Source organism: Coturnix japonica, chromosome 10, assembly GCF_001577835.2.
Source record: "Coturnix japonica isolate 7356 chromosome 10, Coturnix japonica 2.1, whole genome shotgun sequence".
NCBI lineage: Eukaryota > Metazoa > Chordata > Aves > Galliformes > Phasianidae > Coturnix > Coturnix japonica.
Window position 1 is genome coordinate 15,574,895 of NC_029525.1, and position 15,483 is coordinate 15,590,377.

A 15,483-nucleotide genomic window follows, 5' to 3' on the forward strand; every position below is an offset into this window, starting at 1 on the left:
TGTAACATCTCCATGAAAAAACGCATATATTCAGCCATTCCCTTGGCCTCCACAAGATCTGACCCACTTCCTGGATATGAGAAACCCTCTCACTCTTCAATCTGATTTCAGAAAGTAGTGGGCAGAGAAAGACTGCATGTTTCTCTTTCTCTCTCTTTTTTTTTTTTTTTTGGTAAATAAAAGCTTCTGCACCCCATCTGCAGCTCCTTGTATGCAGAGAACACCCTTGTGCATCACAGCAGTAACATGCTGAAACATAACAAGCTGCTTGCTTTCAGCACTGCCAGGAAGTGGGTGAGAACAAAACCCCAGAAAATGTGACTTGCATTTCCTCAACAGATGAAAAATAAATATAAATTGTAGGGTGTGAAAAAGACAAAACCCCGATACAGATGGGTGGGAGGCTTGTCCATGCACTATGGAATTCAGACAAGGGCTCAGTGAGAACAGCTGACAGCTTTGTCCTTCAAGATGTTACCAACCTAAGAGGAATGTGCTGCAAGTAATCACCTGAGTGCGCTCTCCTAAACCTTCTAAGAAAACAGCAAAAGCCTCCAGTCAACTACATTAATTACCAAGAATAAAACCTGAACCAAGAGATGCAACATAAGACACTCTTAAAAGAAAAATCTCCAGAGAAAGAAGAAACACTGAGCATATGTGTTAAATATGTGCAACACGAGTAACCACAGATGTCCCACACTACCCGACCAGGAAGCCACCCACTACTGAGCAATGGGGAAAACAAGGCAGCCTGAGGAACACACTGTTCCTGTGGAATCAGGAATGCTGGCTGCCTTCCCCATGCTTGGAGATGAATTCTGCTTTCATGGAGGTGGGAATGAAGAGACGGCAAACATCAAAAGACGCTTACGTGAAGTAACTGTAATGTGTATAATTCTACCAGCACCAAGTCTTCAGAAGCACCCAGAGAAGGCAGAGGGTACATGCTTCCAGAACAGTAGCAAACCTGTTCACAGGGAAAAGCATCTTTTAGCCTCTTTCTTTTATTCTTTCTTTTGGTGTAGGTTGCCAATCATTGTGGAGTTGCAGACCTAGTGCAAAAAACACATTCTGTGTGATCTTACACCAAGTCACCAATATGTCAGGTGAATGCAGGGAACAGTAACAAACTCACGTGTTTTCTTTTGCTTCCAAGAATGAAAAAAAAGAAAATCTTTCCAGAAAAAAAAAGTTGCACAGGGAACACGGGACCCAATTCTGTCAGTTCAAGTTGTAACCCAGCAATGGATCGGTTTGCAAGAGCCAAGACCCTTCTACTGAAGGAACCTGCTGCAAGGATATTGTATTTCTCAGTTGTATCCCTGTCACAGTCATTCCCATCAGCACAGGTGTGCTTCTACCCTTACCAGAAATTTTGTTTCTAATAATGCTCCTCTTATGTACCAGCTCTCTTAACTCTTGGGATTTTTCATGATGCTGCTTCTGGGAAAAAGAAAAAAAAAAAGAAAAAGAAAAAAAAGCCATAATCATTGCATCATCTGGCCTTGGCCTTAACAGTTCAGCACACTATATCATTTGTCTCACTCATTTCATCAATGGGGAGACTTGATATCCAACAAGAACGCTGCAAATTATGGCTTGGTATCAAAGTCCTTTTGAAGTGATACATTCAGAGTAACACTGAACTGAAATTCTTTGAGTAGTGGAGATGCTTGGTTGCCTACAAACCTCAAGGAACATGAAGCCAAGACTGCCTTCATATTGTAAAGAACAACACATGAAGAAAGATAAAAAAGGCAACTTGAAAAGAGATATTGCTTTGAATGAACTTGGCTTGAATGTGTTAATTTGAAAACAAATTACAGAGAAACATAAAACCCTGTTATCTTCATAGGAAGAACTCCTTACAGGAGTCTGCCCATCACATGCAGAGAAGATGCACACAATAATGCATTTTACAAACCGGTAAGGTTTAAAATACAGGCTCCTGTGGGAAAACCAGCTTTTCCACAAGCTTTTTCTGAGCTACACAATGCAGGCAATCTGCATTTTTAGCAGAAATCAAACAGCAGCGATCACAGTGTCTCACAATGGATGCTAGACAAGAGTTCTCTCCTCTTAAGCCAATTCTAACACGTCATGCTGCAAGCAGTCCTAATTCAGATAAAGAAAGTGTTAATCAGGATGCAATTTACCCACTGAAAGGTGCTAACCATTGATCTTTTGAGAGGAAGGAAGGAAGCTCTGCTTTTTCCTTTTTTTCTGAAGTCTGAAGGCTACCTAAAGCAGGAAGCTAATTGTTCATACAAAACATTTCCTTATACTCCCTAGCTTTAATGTTCATGATTAAAATGACTATTAAAACAAATATATATTGGAAGTTTGCCATTTTACTAGTGATCTTTGTAGTTATGAAGGTAAACAGCAAGCAGGAAGGGAGCCTGGCTGGTAGCAGGTGGAAAAGACAGGAGTGAGCTGGATTCTCACGTGCCAGAGACATCAGAAATTTCCAAAATGTCAAACTGTCCCACACGTAGATGAGATCTGGCACAAAAAATGAGAGTCGTGGTAGAATTTGGAGGAGAGAAGGAAGGTAAATAAAAAACGCTTATTATTAAAAAGCTCAACATATTAAGCTAATCAGAGCAAAGCGGGAAGGAAACTCTTCAAACAAAGAAAATTCAGGGAGAACAAACCATTATGCAGGTTAGAGCAAACTCCTACTGCTTCAATCTGCTCTACCCAAACAACAACACCAGCAAAAAGAAAAAATAAAATAAACCTGAGAAAACCGCATAGCTTCTTCTCTTTTAGAAACTGGGATTCAAGTAATGATATACATGACAGAATTCCCTGCTGGCAATCTAAAGAGCCCAGCACCTTAGGAGGACTTCGAAATGGAAGGAGATCACTGGGAACAAAGGAATCCTGTTTAGTTTGCTTGTCCAGTAACCATTTCTTGAATTTTATTCTACAACACAACTGCAGTCAAAGAAGCAGCCAACCTTGTTCCACTACAGTGCTGCCTTCCACTGACATAATGGTACAGGGAACCACATTTTTAGAGGCAACATCATTTCCATTGGCATTGCTGCTGCTGAATTACGACAGAAGGTTTTTCCAATGACAGTCTGGGATTTATCATCTCCCACAGAAATGCAGTCATTTTCACCTGGAACCTGTTGAACTCAGCAGGCCAGGCGGACAGCCTGGGTTACAAGCTATTGGAACTCAGCTGCTAGTGGAAAAGTAAATACTTCAGCTAGATTGCTGCCCTTGTATAAGAACAAATGAATATTTGGTAAATGGCACTTGCAAACCTAACAATTCCTCAGTTGCTGTGGACTGTGGAGGTCATACAGTGAGGCCTTGTACTGTTCCTATGTTTTAGGTCACTGGGGCCACATTGCTGTTGCCAGCAAAGCCAGTAAAGCATGAAACCAGAGTCCTAGTAGCAGGAAGCGTATAAAGGATCTGCCAAATCATTAAAGCCCATTATACATGGCCTTGGCTTACTCAGCAGAATTACCCTTCAAAAAGAAAGACATAGCTGGCAAAGCCGCAGAGCTATTGATTAAATGAAATTGTGTTGTCTGAGAGTTTCTAAATAACTGTTGTTTGTTTGTTTGGTGCAGTTTTATTAGGATAAATAAAGCTGTACAAGATGCTCAAAAACAAATAAATTAGTGGGTCTGTGACAGAACATTGCTTCACTACACAGACATCTTTCACAAAGCATAGAGTAAAACCATAGAAATCCCTGCCCAAAACCACACAAATGCTTGCCACAAGCATCCACAAAGCAATTGGAGGTGGATGTTCCCATGCACAGTTCCAATATGGTTATACTCCAATACTGTAAACAGACAAACTCAGAAGATAACAAGAGCGAGAAGATATACACATGGCAGGGGGAAGGTACCTCACCCCTATGCTAGGATTATCAGGTTTATTAATTACACCCACAAGTACCTTGCAGTTTTGCACACAACTGAAATAAAACCAGTCATGTTACCCAGAGGCGCACACACAATCAGACCCTCCATTTCTCCTTCACAGTCGTCTTTTTCTCTATTCAATTTCCCCAGAATTTCTGCCTCCTTCAAATTCTACTCAGCTTCTACCAAATAACTTCACACCTTTAACCCTGCACTAAAACTGATGAACCACGAGGATGCATGTATGATTCTGATCTTACTAAAACAGCTTGCCCAGCCAAAGTTACCACAGCAGCAATATTCCACCTCAGGAATTCAATATGACAGAAGATACACAAAATCAGTTAACATATGTCGGGCACAGACATGTGTTCTGTTTAGTGGTGCTCCACCTCAACCTCTTCCTCAACATCTCAAGTCAAACCACCCATACTTGCAGAAGGTTTCACTGATAAGAATTCTTATTATTTATTTACATATGTTTAGATCTGTATCTGCCTTTGATCTCTGCTTCCTTGTGACAAACTTAGGGTGCAGTTTTCAGAAAACTGTCATCAAGCTACTAATATTAAGCTTAAGTGTACAATAACTTTCTTTTGGTCTAAAACAGAGCTCTCCGTGTGTTACTGAAGTGGAATAAGCATCCACGGACATTTTGGGTTGTATCTACTTATCTCTCAAAATCAGAGCGTGTTATGAAATAGTTGTTTAGGCTTGATCATACTAATTTTGATGTATATGGACAGACTATGAATTAGACAGTGTTTCATTATGTCTGCTTGGAGCTGTGCAGAGAAGAGCAGTTTAACTGTGAAAATGTGCTTGTAATTATCTGTAGAAGAAGAATGAAACCTGGGAGGAGGGGAACAAGGGAGCATGGGAACAGAGAGGGACATTCCACAACTGATTTACAACACAAATGGCAGAAAATAAAATTAGCAACTCCAGGGTGGGTACAGACTGCTGCCAGCATTTTTGGCCAGCCTCGGGGCATGTCTACACAGCAGTCAGTCACTCCCAAGAATCCCAGGGCTGCAGTGTACTGGAACAGCAATACTCATGTGAGGTTAAAATGGAGTGTGCTGGCACTAGCAGAATTTAGTTGAGACAGTAACTGTCTGAAAGAAACTGCGCAGCTACTCAGGAAGCCTTGGTGCAACAACACAGTTACTAGTACCTGAGCTTGTCAGAGTAAAACCTGTATGGGATCACATCATCAACTTCTGGTCCCTCATGGGATCCAGCTGACCTTGATTTCCAACCCCTACAAAGGCAGACGTGAGTTCCAGCACACTGTCTTCTGCAACGTGGCCAAAGCAGTCACAACAGCTTTTACAAAGGCACAGAAGGAATTGCACCACAGCTCCCACAAGACAGAATCTACGTTCAAGCCACCAGCAGTGCCATCAGAGAGACAGACGTAGCCACAAGGCAGCCGACAAACAGCCACCGTCTGCATCTCTGAGCCATCAAGTAAATGGGTACTAACCTACAGAACAACAGGATGAGCATCTCTTTGCTAGGTCTCTATACATTAGAACATACATGGACTGGAGTGAGTAAGATATGCCTGTAGGCAGCTAGAGTCTTGGACTACATGTTGAAATACTACTCTGGAGGTCTTGAGAACCCATATGAAACTTTTCAATTCAAAAATGCATAATGATGAAATCTTTATGCATTGGAGGGAAGATGTTAATTTCCTGTTTGGTTCTTAGGAAGTATGTTTCTACACCTGCACCAAGCTGACCCCAACTTGCCACTGCAAGTTGTAACAGGATTTTTTTCTCTGTGTGTTTTGTATCAGCTGAAGACACATTCAGACTGCAATATTTTCATGTCCTGCCTTACAGCCATTTCCAGGACAGAATCTCCCTGCAGGGCGCTGCACTAGACAGACTGGAACAGCAAGATTTTTAACAAGGTTATTAGCATAAATATCAGGCCACAAAGGGAACATCCAGAGACCCCTACCTACAACACCATTATTCTTCGAAACACACCATAAAAGCCATGCTTAATTATGCAGCAAATAACTATGCAACTTAAAGTCAGGTTAACCAAAATGCATCTATTGTTAACTTACATCTAAAGTAAATCATTGTTACAGACAGAAACCTGATGGTTCTAAATTCTTCTCTTCACTGATTTTAAATCCAGAGCTCTTAGATTTGTGTAGTAGAGTCTTTTTTCTTTTTTTTTAAGCTTTGCACTCATTTTTGTCCTCATCTGTTTCAGCTTCGAGTCAGGCCATGCAGTTTCAGCCTGCTGGCAACAGACTGTATCTTGCTTTATTGTTACTTGATTTTGATTCACTTTCTTAAGGGCATCTGGTACAGCATGGCTTTCAGCCATACCACCTCTGGCTGTGCTCTTACCATCCAGGCAGTGCCAGGTTCCACTAGCTCATGAATGGGAATCTTTTCTCCCCACCCAAGTCTCCCTCCAGCCCACTATAGGAAAATCAAGGCTGCTGAAATAAAACAAAAATCCAACTACAAAAAAAACCCCAAGAATGGCAACAAAGCTGGCACTGTCCTGAAAATCAACTGGCTACATCCCACCCACTTCATTTAGGGATAATAACAGATACAAGGATGAAGCCCAGTTTTTGTTGGAGGAAAAAAAATAATAAAAACACCACAACTTATTTGCCTTTTTCTCTGGAGGATGTCTTGAACATGGCAACAATGTCACTCCTGTAGGGCCAAAGAGAACCAAGGAGGTGAAAACGGCGCTATTTTTCTACAAGCCACAGTTGCTCAGGGTGGTCTTTGGGGTATGAATCTCAGATTAATTTCGTGGGGGTGGAGAGAGTGTTCAGTGTCCTCCTGGATGCAGAAGGGCATTTTAAAACTTTTACTGATGAAGCTGCCCTACTAATCTAATCTAAGGAATCTAAGAAAGTTTTCAACAAATTAAGCTGTTTTTAATTTGAAAACCTTGGCATTAAAGTTTTTAAAACTTCATGGACCGCTGTGATTACAATCTTCTCTTTTGTGTAGCTCAGAACGCAGAACTCCACACAGCAAACCCTGGATAAAAACCAACTAATTGTGGTTACATTAAAGTGTGTTACTTTAAAAAACATCCACTACTGAGAATGCTGAATGAAGGAACAATGCTTGCTGAGGGTCCTGTCATATACGCTAAAAAATTATGATTTGTAGCCTCATCATATATTCAGAACTCTTCACCCTGTCTGCTGTGTTCTCACAACAGAAAATTTCTCCTCCTAGGCTCTTAGTAAGAAGAATTGTATCTGATTACAAATGGATGCTCCTTTGTGAACAAAAAACTCACTTCAGATTTAAGGACGTAAAAGCAACAGGCAAAAGTCACACAACGCACCCCAACATTAAGCAATAGACTGTCTACAGGGTAAACCTGAAAATGAATTTTTATAGGACGTATAAGCAACATCCTGAATGACCTATTTAATAATGTCTCCATGTTTTCAGTGCAGCTGTCTGTTAATAGAGTTTTTGCAGAAAGTCCAAGTGACATTAGTGGTAGGTTAGGAACTTGATGCATCAATTAGTAATCTATTCACTTTTTCCAAAGTCTACATCAGAAACAATCTGTGGATGCCAAATTGAGCTCGTGATCTCCATGGACACTTGTTAGTCTTAGGGCAAGAAGTAATAAATCTCAGCTGTTCAACACTCCTAAAGAAATTAGTCCTCAATAAATCTCACAATTATGGTTCTCCAAAACCTGTATTTTTGCCCATGTGGATGTAGATTTTGTTTGGATTTCTTTTTTTAAATAAAATTTAAGAAAATTACATCTACTTTTCCTTGATTTTTCTTTTTAAAATTGAAGCTGATCTCAGCTTCTCTATCTCTGCAATGAATTTCCTTACATCTCACAATCATTTTAAAAGTTTCTACCACTTTGTAGGTAAAGCCAGCAAATGATCCTATATTTGCACAAGACATGCTGAAACAGGACTGCTCAGAGCATTCTCTTACAATTCAAAACCAAGAGAATAAGGAGAGGCCTAAAACTTAGTAAGACCAATGAAAAGATTGCTGCTAACTTCAAGGCTAGAAAAGCACCAATAAATTGACCCATCTGAAATAACTAGCCAGGTCAATGGTAGAGGACAGTATACAGAAGTGATTTTCTTGCTCAGTGATGAGAGACAGCGTTTTTTTTTTTTTCCTTTAACACACTGGGATTTGATTATGCACACACATGGATGGGCTCAACTGAGGGAAGAGGAGGCAGAAGGACCCTCTAAGTCCCTCCAGCACCCTTTCCAATTTCCATTTCCTCAGCCTGTTCTCATCTCCTTTCTCTCAGTAAAGTGGCCCACAATGGAGATCTGTTATAAAATGCAATCACTTCAGCCACTCGTCCCTCTTCACCTGCAACCTTTATTTAAACTTCCCATCTCCTCCCCGGGCAGCATCTGTAACTCTGCTACAGCCAAAGATTCTCTGCAAAACTTGTCAAAATACTTGTCAAAATCCTCCAGCCCAAGTCATGCTCTGCTAACATCTTTTTTTAGACATCTCATATGCACCACCTGCAATTGCTTTCCATATGGAGAAAACAAAAAGAAAAACAAAAAAGACAGGCCTTACCACCAAGAGTAGTAACTCAGAAAACAGTTTGCTACTTAATGCACAGGTAGACAACTGTATCCATTACATCCTTCATTTGTGTTGTGAATTTTTTGCATGGCATTATTGGAAAACAGTTTGACAGCTCTTCCTGGAGATTTGGCAAATGCCATAGTAGAGCAGCCTCAGCCTTTTACACAGCTGGATTTTCTGCAGCCCAGGTATTTTTTTTTCCCTCCTGTTCTCAGCCCATCCAAAGATGAGTGCTGAATTTCCCTTAACATCACCCACAGGTTAATTCATTATTAAGCTTGGGCTCAGTTTAACATCTTGGCACACTGTTCAAATAAAATCAAATCCTTCATTTCTGCTGAAACCACCTTTGGTTTGGCTCAGCTATCTTTGGTGTCTCTGAATGGTGAACAGGCAATTCATTTTCATCTTGTCAATTCTGGTAGTAACATAGATATCCTCCATGCAACCCAGAAATACACTGATGTAAAATAACTGTTTGTCATGCAGTGAAACTGACCAGGATCTGAACTTGATACACTGGTTCTGACTTAGCTGCCAATTATTTGTTTCTACATGAAAGGAAGATACAGTAGACACATTAACAGTATGCATCCAGAAGAGCACAGACAAACTTCGTCGACAGCATCTTACTAGTGAAACAAGAGTAAGATTTTTTGTCTTCCATCCAAAGACACTTAAAAAAAGAAAAAGGAGTATTTGAAAATGCCATAGGCACAGCCCTTACTCTGCATAAATTTGCTCCTGGTCTAATTCTATACATTAATTACAGTCTAACTGTGACACAGTACAACCACAGTGATGTCGATGGAAAGGGAAAAAAGTTCGTAAGTATTATGAGTAAGTGCACATTACATCCAGCTTGGAAAGCATTGAATGTGAATGGTGACCTTTGGGTTAACTCATTAACTGCACTAAGACTATGCAGTAAGTGACTCTTCCAGTCAGTTTGTTTTATTCTGTCCATGGAACATTTACAGGCAGCTGTAAGGTCTTCAAAGTCACCTGCAGAAAGTACCTGGTAATCTTATGGGAATTATCATGTCCTTTGCTTTTTTTTTTTTTTTTTCCCCTCCATTCAAAGTGCTTTGGTCAAGTGTAACTGAGCTGATGAAATCAAGTTATACAATTTCTTTCTGTTGATCAAACAATAATGCTGAATAGAATTTCCAAAATGCTGATGTTTACAATTCAGTACCTCTACTTTATTTCATTTGCAGAGGTCAAACTATTACTGTATTACTGAAACTCTTGTTACATACCTCAACTTCAAATTAAATTTTCCAGCTTCAAAGATTATAAGACTGAGGTTGTTTTCCTGGACCTATTCTAGAGCAAATTTGCAGAGAATCTGTCTCCAACCATTGCCATCAACCATTTAGGGGAACAAGTTCAAGCTATTAAAAATCATATTGTAGAGTAGAGCAACAGGGGAGTATCTAACAGGAAGTTTTTTGCGTGCCAAAAGTACTTACACAAGTTTTTTAAAATTAATTATCAATCTACCAGATTTATAAAACCATAATGAGAATGTCACACTAGTAACTTCATTTGTAAGGCTTTAAACGAAAGTAGCTTACAGTGGCATCAGTAAAGATGAACTGATCTGAACTGAAATACAAGTTCTTACTTGTGCCCAAGTTCATGTGCAATTGTAAATGCTAGATTGAGACCATTGTCTTCAGCAAGAACACATTTTCTCTTGGCACTGCAGACACCTCCCAGGTAAGCAATTCCTGCAACAGAAATAGAGAAAAAATACCCATCAGAGTTGGTGAAACAACTCATGCACTCAAAACACACAGCAGTAATTCAGCAAAAATGATAAAAATATGTTCCCAGCATGGAGAAATATTAAGTAGCTTTCTCACAAAAAAATAAAATAAAATAAAATAAAAAATCACCTATTTTGTTCAACATCTTACTGAGAAGCTGGTTACATGATTTATACAGGATGTTAAAAATAACATCAAGCTTTAATTTCTTAAACATCAATTACCACAGAAGGCTGGACTTGCTCCCACATTACTTCTAAGGATGTTGAGGAATCACTCAAGAAGTAATATGTTACCTTGTAAAAGAAACTGCAACCTCACTCCCAACATCTGGTGAACCAATGAACTGGTCACAGAACAGAATCTCAGCTGTTGGTGCCTGTAGCTCTGTACCTCCTAACTCAGCCTCCTGAGCTATGAACATACCTTTCCTTTCTTTCAAAGATCACAAAACATTCCTAGTTGAGTTTGAAAGGGAAGTAGATATTTCTCCTGATTTAGATCTGCTAGTCACGATCAGAACAGGATTCTGACTGAAAGTGCTCTGTTTCTATTACTATTATTATTATCTTCAATTTAACCACTGCCAATATGTCACTCAATTGTACTTAACCACGCATGGATATAACTGAGGAGTAGCAAAGCGATATTACACATCAAACTCAGTGGTCAGTCAGACAAGCCAGATGAATTTGAAATGATTCATGCTACTTTCTTTTTGATAAACTTCAAAATTCAATGTTTGTTGGCACTGGGAAATGAAAGGAGGTTAAGTTTCCATGCTCGGGATATGCAGTGTAGCAATCTAAGAGTACTGGCAATATACCAAAAGTAGTTAAATATCAATTAAAATTTCAAATACATCATGAAGGCTTCAAGCAATGATTCTTTTCAAGTCTCTGTTTAGCTGTTCAAATCCCCACTGAAACTGACTGGCAGAAACGCTGTGTTGCACTAAAAATCTCATTGCTCAGTGGTGGAAAAATAACTTGGACTTGTACATTCATCAGTGGCTGAAAAAGAAGTAACCATGTCTCAGATACAGACTCTTAACCACCTTATTTTGATTAGTTGATTTCAGTGTCCTGAGTGGCTGATTTCTAATATCTGCAATGAACAATTTCAAAATCTAGATATCTAAACTTAGCTTATTATTATAAATATGAAAGACATTTGTTGCAGCAAATCCTAGTGATCAGACAACATAGGAACAGAAATGTACCGAGGTAAGAAATGGCAGATGGTAGAAAACTTTACTGAAGCTGAACTTGGTAAGAAACTCAGCTTATAAACTGAGAGCTTATTAATAAGAGGAATGCTGTCACAAGCTGGTTATAACAAACTGTTACAGCGTTATGTTTGCCTCATAAATGATTTGAAATACATATTTTGTTTCAAAATATTACCAAGAATTATACATTTTTTGAACTAATATTTTATCATAAATGCTTTCATTAGAACACAATAGGAAGCATGCTACTCACCTGCAAACATAACTCAGTTCTCTAGTATATACATCCTAACCACTAAAATCAAGGAAATTGTTTTGTGACCCAGTACTGTGATCCATATAACCGATATGCAAAGAAAAACACACGTTTACATGACAATGACTGTAGTCCAATGCCTTGGTAGATGCATTAATATGATTTACTTTCTTCACTGGAATGAATGGAAATTCAATAAATTTCATGTGTTCAGACACGCTCATGAAAATCCTGGCATGCTGCTATCTACCAGGCTGGGAATAACATAAGAGAAACTTCACTTTATGATTTTGCTCCTGGCCCTGTCTAGAAAACAGGTGTTTGAAAATTAAAAAGAAAAAAAGGAAGAAAGTTGAACTTATTTATTTATTAACCTTACAGTGTGTTCATGCAAATACACAAACAGTGTCTCTCTTTGGGACAAGAAGTCCTTAACTTTCCACATACACCGACTGACAGCAATTATCATAAATGTATTTTTAATATTAAAAAGGGTCAAGCGGGTGCATCAGTGGTAGAAGGAAAGGAAAGCCAATTACTATTTTTACTAAGTGTGAGGGTTTTTTCCTGTCTCCCATGAGAAATTGCATAATTACAGTCCATAACTTCTGTGCTTCAGTTTGAACACGCAAAGCTATCTGCACTTCTACAGCAAACCTCAGGACACAGACAACTGTGTAAACTCAGATTTATCCAAAAAGTTGTCATGTATAAACAGTTTGCAGCTGTTGGCCCTTCTGCCAGCTAATAAGCCCTCTGCTAGTAGTATCTCTAGGGGGAATGATTACATATATCCTACCAGCTCAGCTAGGCATTAGAATATTACGTACTTGCCACAGTGATAGCCAAGGCTTGAAGAAGACAAGTTCTGATGCATGGCTTCACATTTCATCCTACTCAAAACACCTGGGACTTCCTTTAGACATCTGTGGAATATTCACTCAGCAAGTGGCTTATCCAGGTACTCCAGCTTTCAACCCTCTAACGTCTTGTTTTCATTGCACTTCTAATACGCTAATCTCTTCTTTTGCCAGCCACCTCTGGATACAGAACTTTTACTTGATTAAAACTTGGCTAGCTTTCCTCTTCTCAGTGTATTTGCTGTTGGGAAGAGAGCCAAACTTGAAGCCCTGAAGTCTGCTTGGCACAGACGAAGACTCGCTGTATATCCATATGCACAGAGCAAACCTCCCATTCCCCACCATTACAAATTTGATGTTGAACTGATGTTTTTCTCATCCTCTCACAGCTCTTCTCTTAGCGCAGCTCACACACTGCCATCACTTACACTCCCATAGCCTTTCTTAACATCCTACAGGAGTAAAATCAGGAAATCCTAGAAGTCATTCACACTCTGCCTTTCCGTTCTATTGCAATAATACATTTGACAGAGGTGTGCTGACTGTATTTTCACATCAAGTCAGTCACCAAAGGAATCTTTCAGTGCTTGCAGCATTTAAAAATGAAAAATACTTTTTCTTTCCATGATGTCTACCTATGAAAAAAAAATAAGAGGAAGAACCCATTAAGCTGCCTCCGACACATTCTCTGTTCTACAGCTGTATAAACAGAGGTCCCGAGGAGTCAAAGTTATCCAAGTGCAAAACAACAGTATCTATAGAAGGACCCCCTCCAGCACATATTTTAGATTCAGAGGTTACCATCACTGTCCTACAGAGCCTCCAGCCCCAAGTTTGGTTTAGAGGTATCACCCAGAGGAAACTAACAGGGCGAGATGTTCCTTCATTTTATGAGAACGTGTCAATTCAAAGCCAGATATGCAATATTAGAGGCACAGATTAATTTGGTGTAGTGTTCGATAGCCGTTTAGATGCCAATTTCTGTTAATCCTGCAGTAAAAACACGGTTTCCATTAAAGTTTAACATTAACGTATGGAAACTGTTTTCCTCTGCAGTATTTTTCATTGTCACTGCATTTAATGAAAACCACACTGGAAGCAACGCAGTCATTGCCAATCACCATTAAAGGAATTACAGTAGAACCATCCAAAGCACAGGAGGCAGCTACAGTCAGGTAGGAAAACAAAGTAGCAACCAACATTATCAACACAGGGTCCCAGTAGTACATATAAACAAAATACACATTAGCTTTCACAGTGGATACTTTTTTGGATAATGAGAAATCTTTACCAAACTACCGCTATGGCACTCATGGTTCTACCAGCTGCCCCTGGGTTACATTTCAAATGACCAGGACTAAGTGTAAAAGCCAGATTCAACCACACGCCTTAGCTTTTATGTAATGGCTGCATGTAGGTATATCCAAATGTAAGTCATGGCATTCCTGAAGCTCAACACAGCTTCACAGGAGGCTCTTCCAGTGTGAGCTGAACTCTTTGTAGGAATGTGCTCCACCTGTTTTCAAGCAGATAAGCTCACATCTAGTTGGGGATTGTCTACGTGCTCATCCTATGACTTGTACCATGCCACAACTTCTGGCAACAAAGTCTTGGTGCAGGTAAACATCTTAGTGTCAGTAAATCTCCAAAGGCAGCAAGATTCTGTGAATAATCAGTGCTGAAAGAAGCACTTTTGCTATCATCTGTTCCTCCTTGTTTAACTACCCTGCAGGACAGCAATTGATGGAACAGGAGGAATCTTTTCCCCAGCATGGCCAATTTTCAGTTTTAGCTTTCAGTGTTCCAGCAGGGCTTTTGTGTTTCCTGGGAACCCTCCTGTGGCTTTCTAAGTGTAAGGGATGAGTCATTTATCTGCTCCTTTACTGATTAGCCCACACACAAACATTCCCTGCAATGTCAAGAGCCTTATTCTAATGCTACTGGCATTGAATTTACACTGTGCTAATTCACTGATTTCAGAAGTCTCTTCAAGGGGCTGCCCAGGCAAAAGCCCTAGAGATTAGCCCTGTTACTTCAGGAATAAGTGTCCTCCCCTCATTACACAACATGCGACTTAAAATCATATTCTGAACTCAGGAAATTGCTATACCTACCTAAGCAAACAATTTACAGATATCCACCATAAGCAATAATGGTATCACTGATCTTGTCTTGCAGCAAAGGAATGCATCAAACAACACCTCAATTTATTCCTAGTCCTAACTTCTCACACTTTTCACAACAAAATACTAGGATATAAGACCTCAGCAAAGGAGATAAAAATACACTTTTTTTATTTGCCATCTGCTCTTTGTTCAGCTTGACATCTTATAACCCATTAGCATTACTCCTCTCTTTCAGCAAACAACTGCTTCCTCAGATGACAGCAGATTAACAAATCCGCTTCATCCAACCTGACAAGAGGAGTTGTTAATTAACTGGAGCATCGGAAGCAGGGTATCATCTGTGTGTTTACTCTACTTTGATACGCTAACCACCACATTCCAAAGAGCTTCTCCCGCACACTCCCCAGTGACCTGAGCCCAGAGCGTTGATGCAAATCTCTAACAGGTAAAATACGCTGTTTCTTTCTGCAATCCTGTTTCTATAATTTAATATAAGGTTGTGGCTAGTTACCCCAAATCAAACGACCATTCTCAAAAGCAGATTCTCAAAGCCAAGCAACTAATTCACCATCTGTTCATAGGCATCATTACACTGTGCTGAAAGCCTACACGTTCATGCACACATGTGGAAATACATGGGCTTAATTATCCAAAGTAAGATAAATGACAACAGCTGTACTCCTGTTAAGAGGAAAGGCAAGGGAAGAGTTAGCCAGGTGGATCTGAAAG

The 15,483-nt window shown here is 39.6% G+C and overlaps 1 protein-coding gene across 3 annotated transcripts in view; it reads right to left on the bottom strand.

Annotated features, from left to right (window-relative positions):
• Positions 1-15,483, bottom strand: part of ADAMTS17 (ADAM metallopeptidase with thrombospondin type 1 motif 17) — a 145,209-nt gene that overhangs the window by 84,432 nt on the left and 45,294 nt on the right. For all 3 annotated transcript variants that reach the window (XM_015873158.2, XM_015873159.2, XM_032446811.1), the window contains one exon: positions 10,137-10,242. In XM_015873158.2, the coding sequence (XP_015728644.2) occupies positions 10,137-10,242 (106 nt within the window). The remainder of the gene's footprint in view (positions 1-10,136; positions 10,243-15,483) is intronic.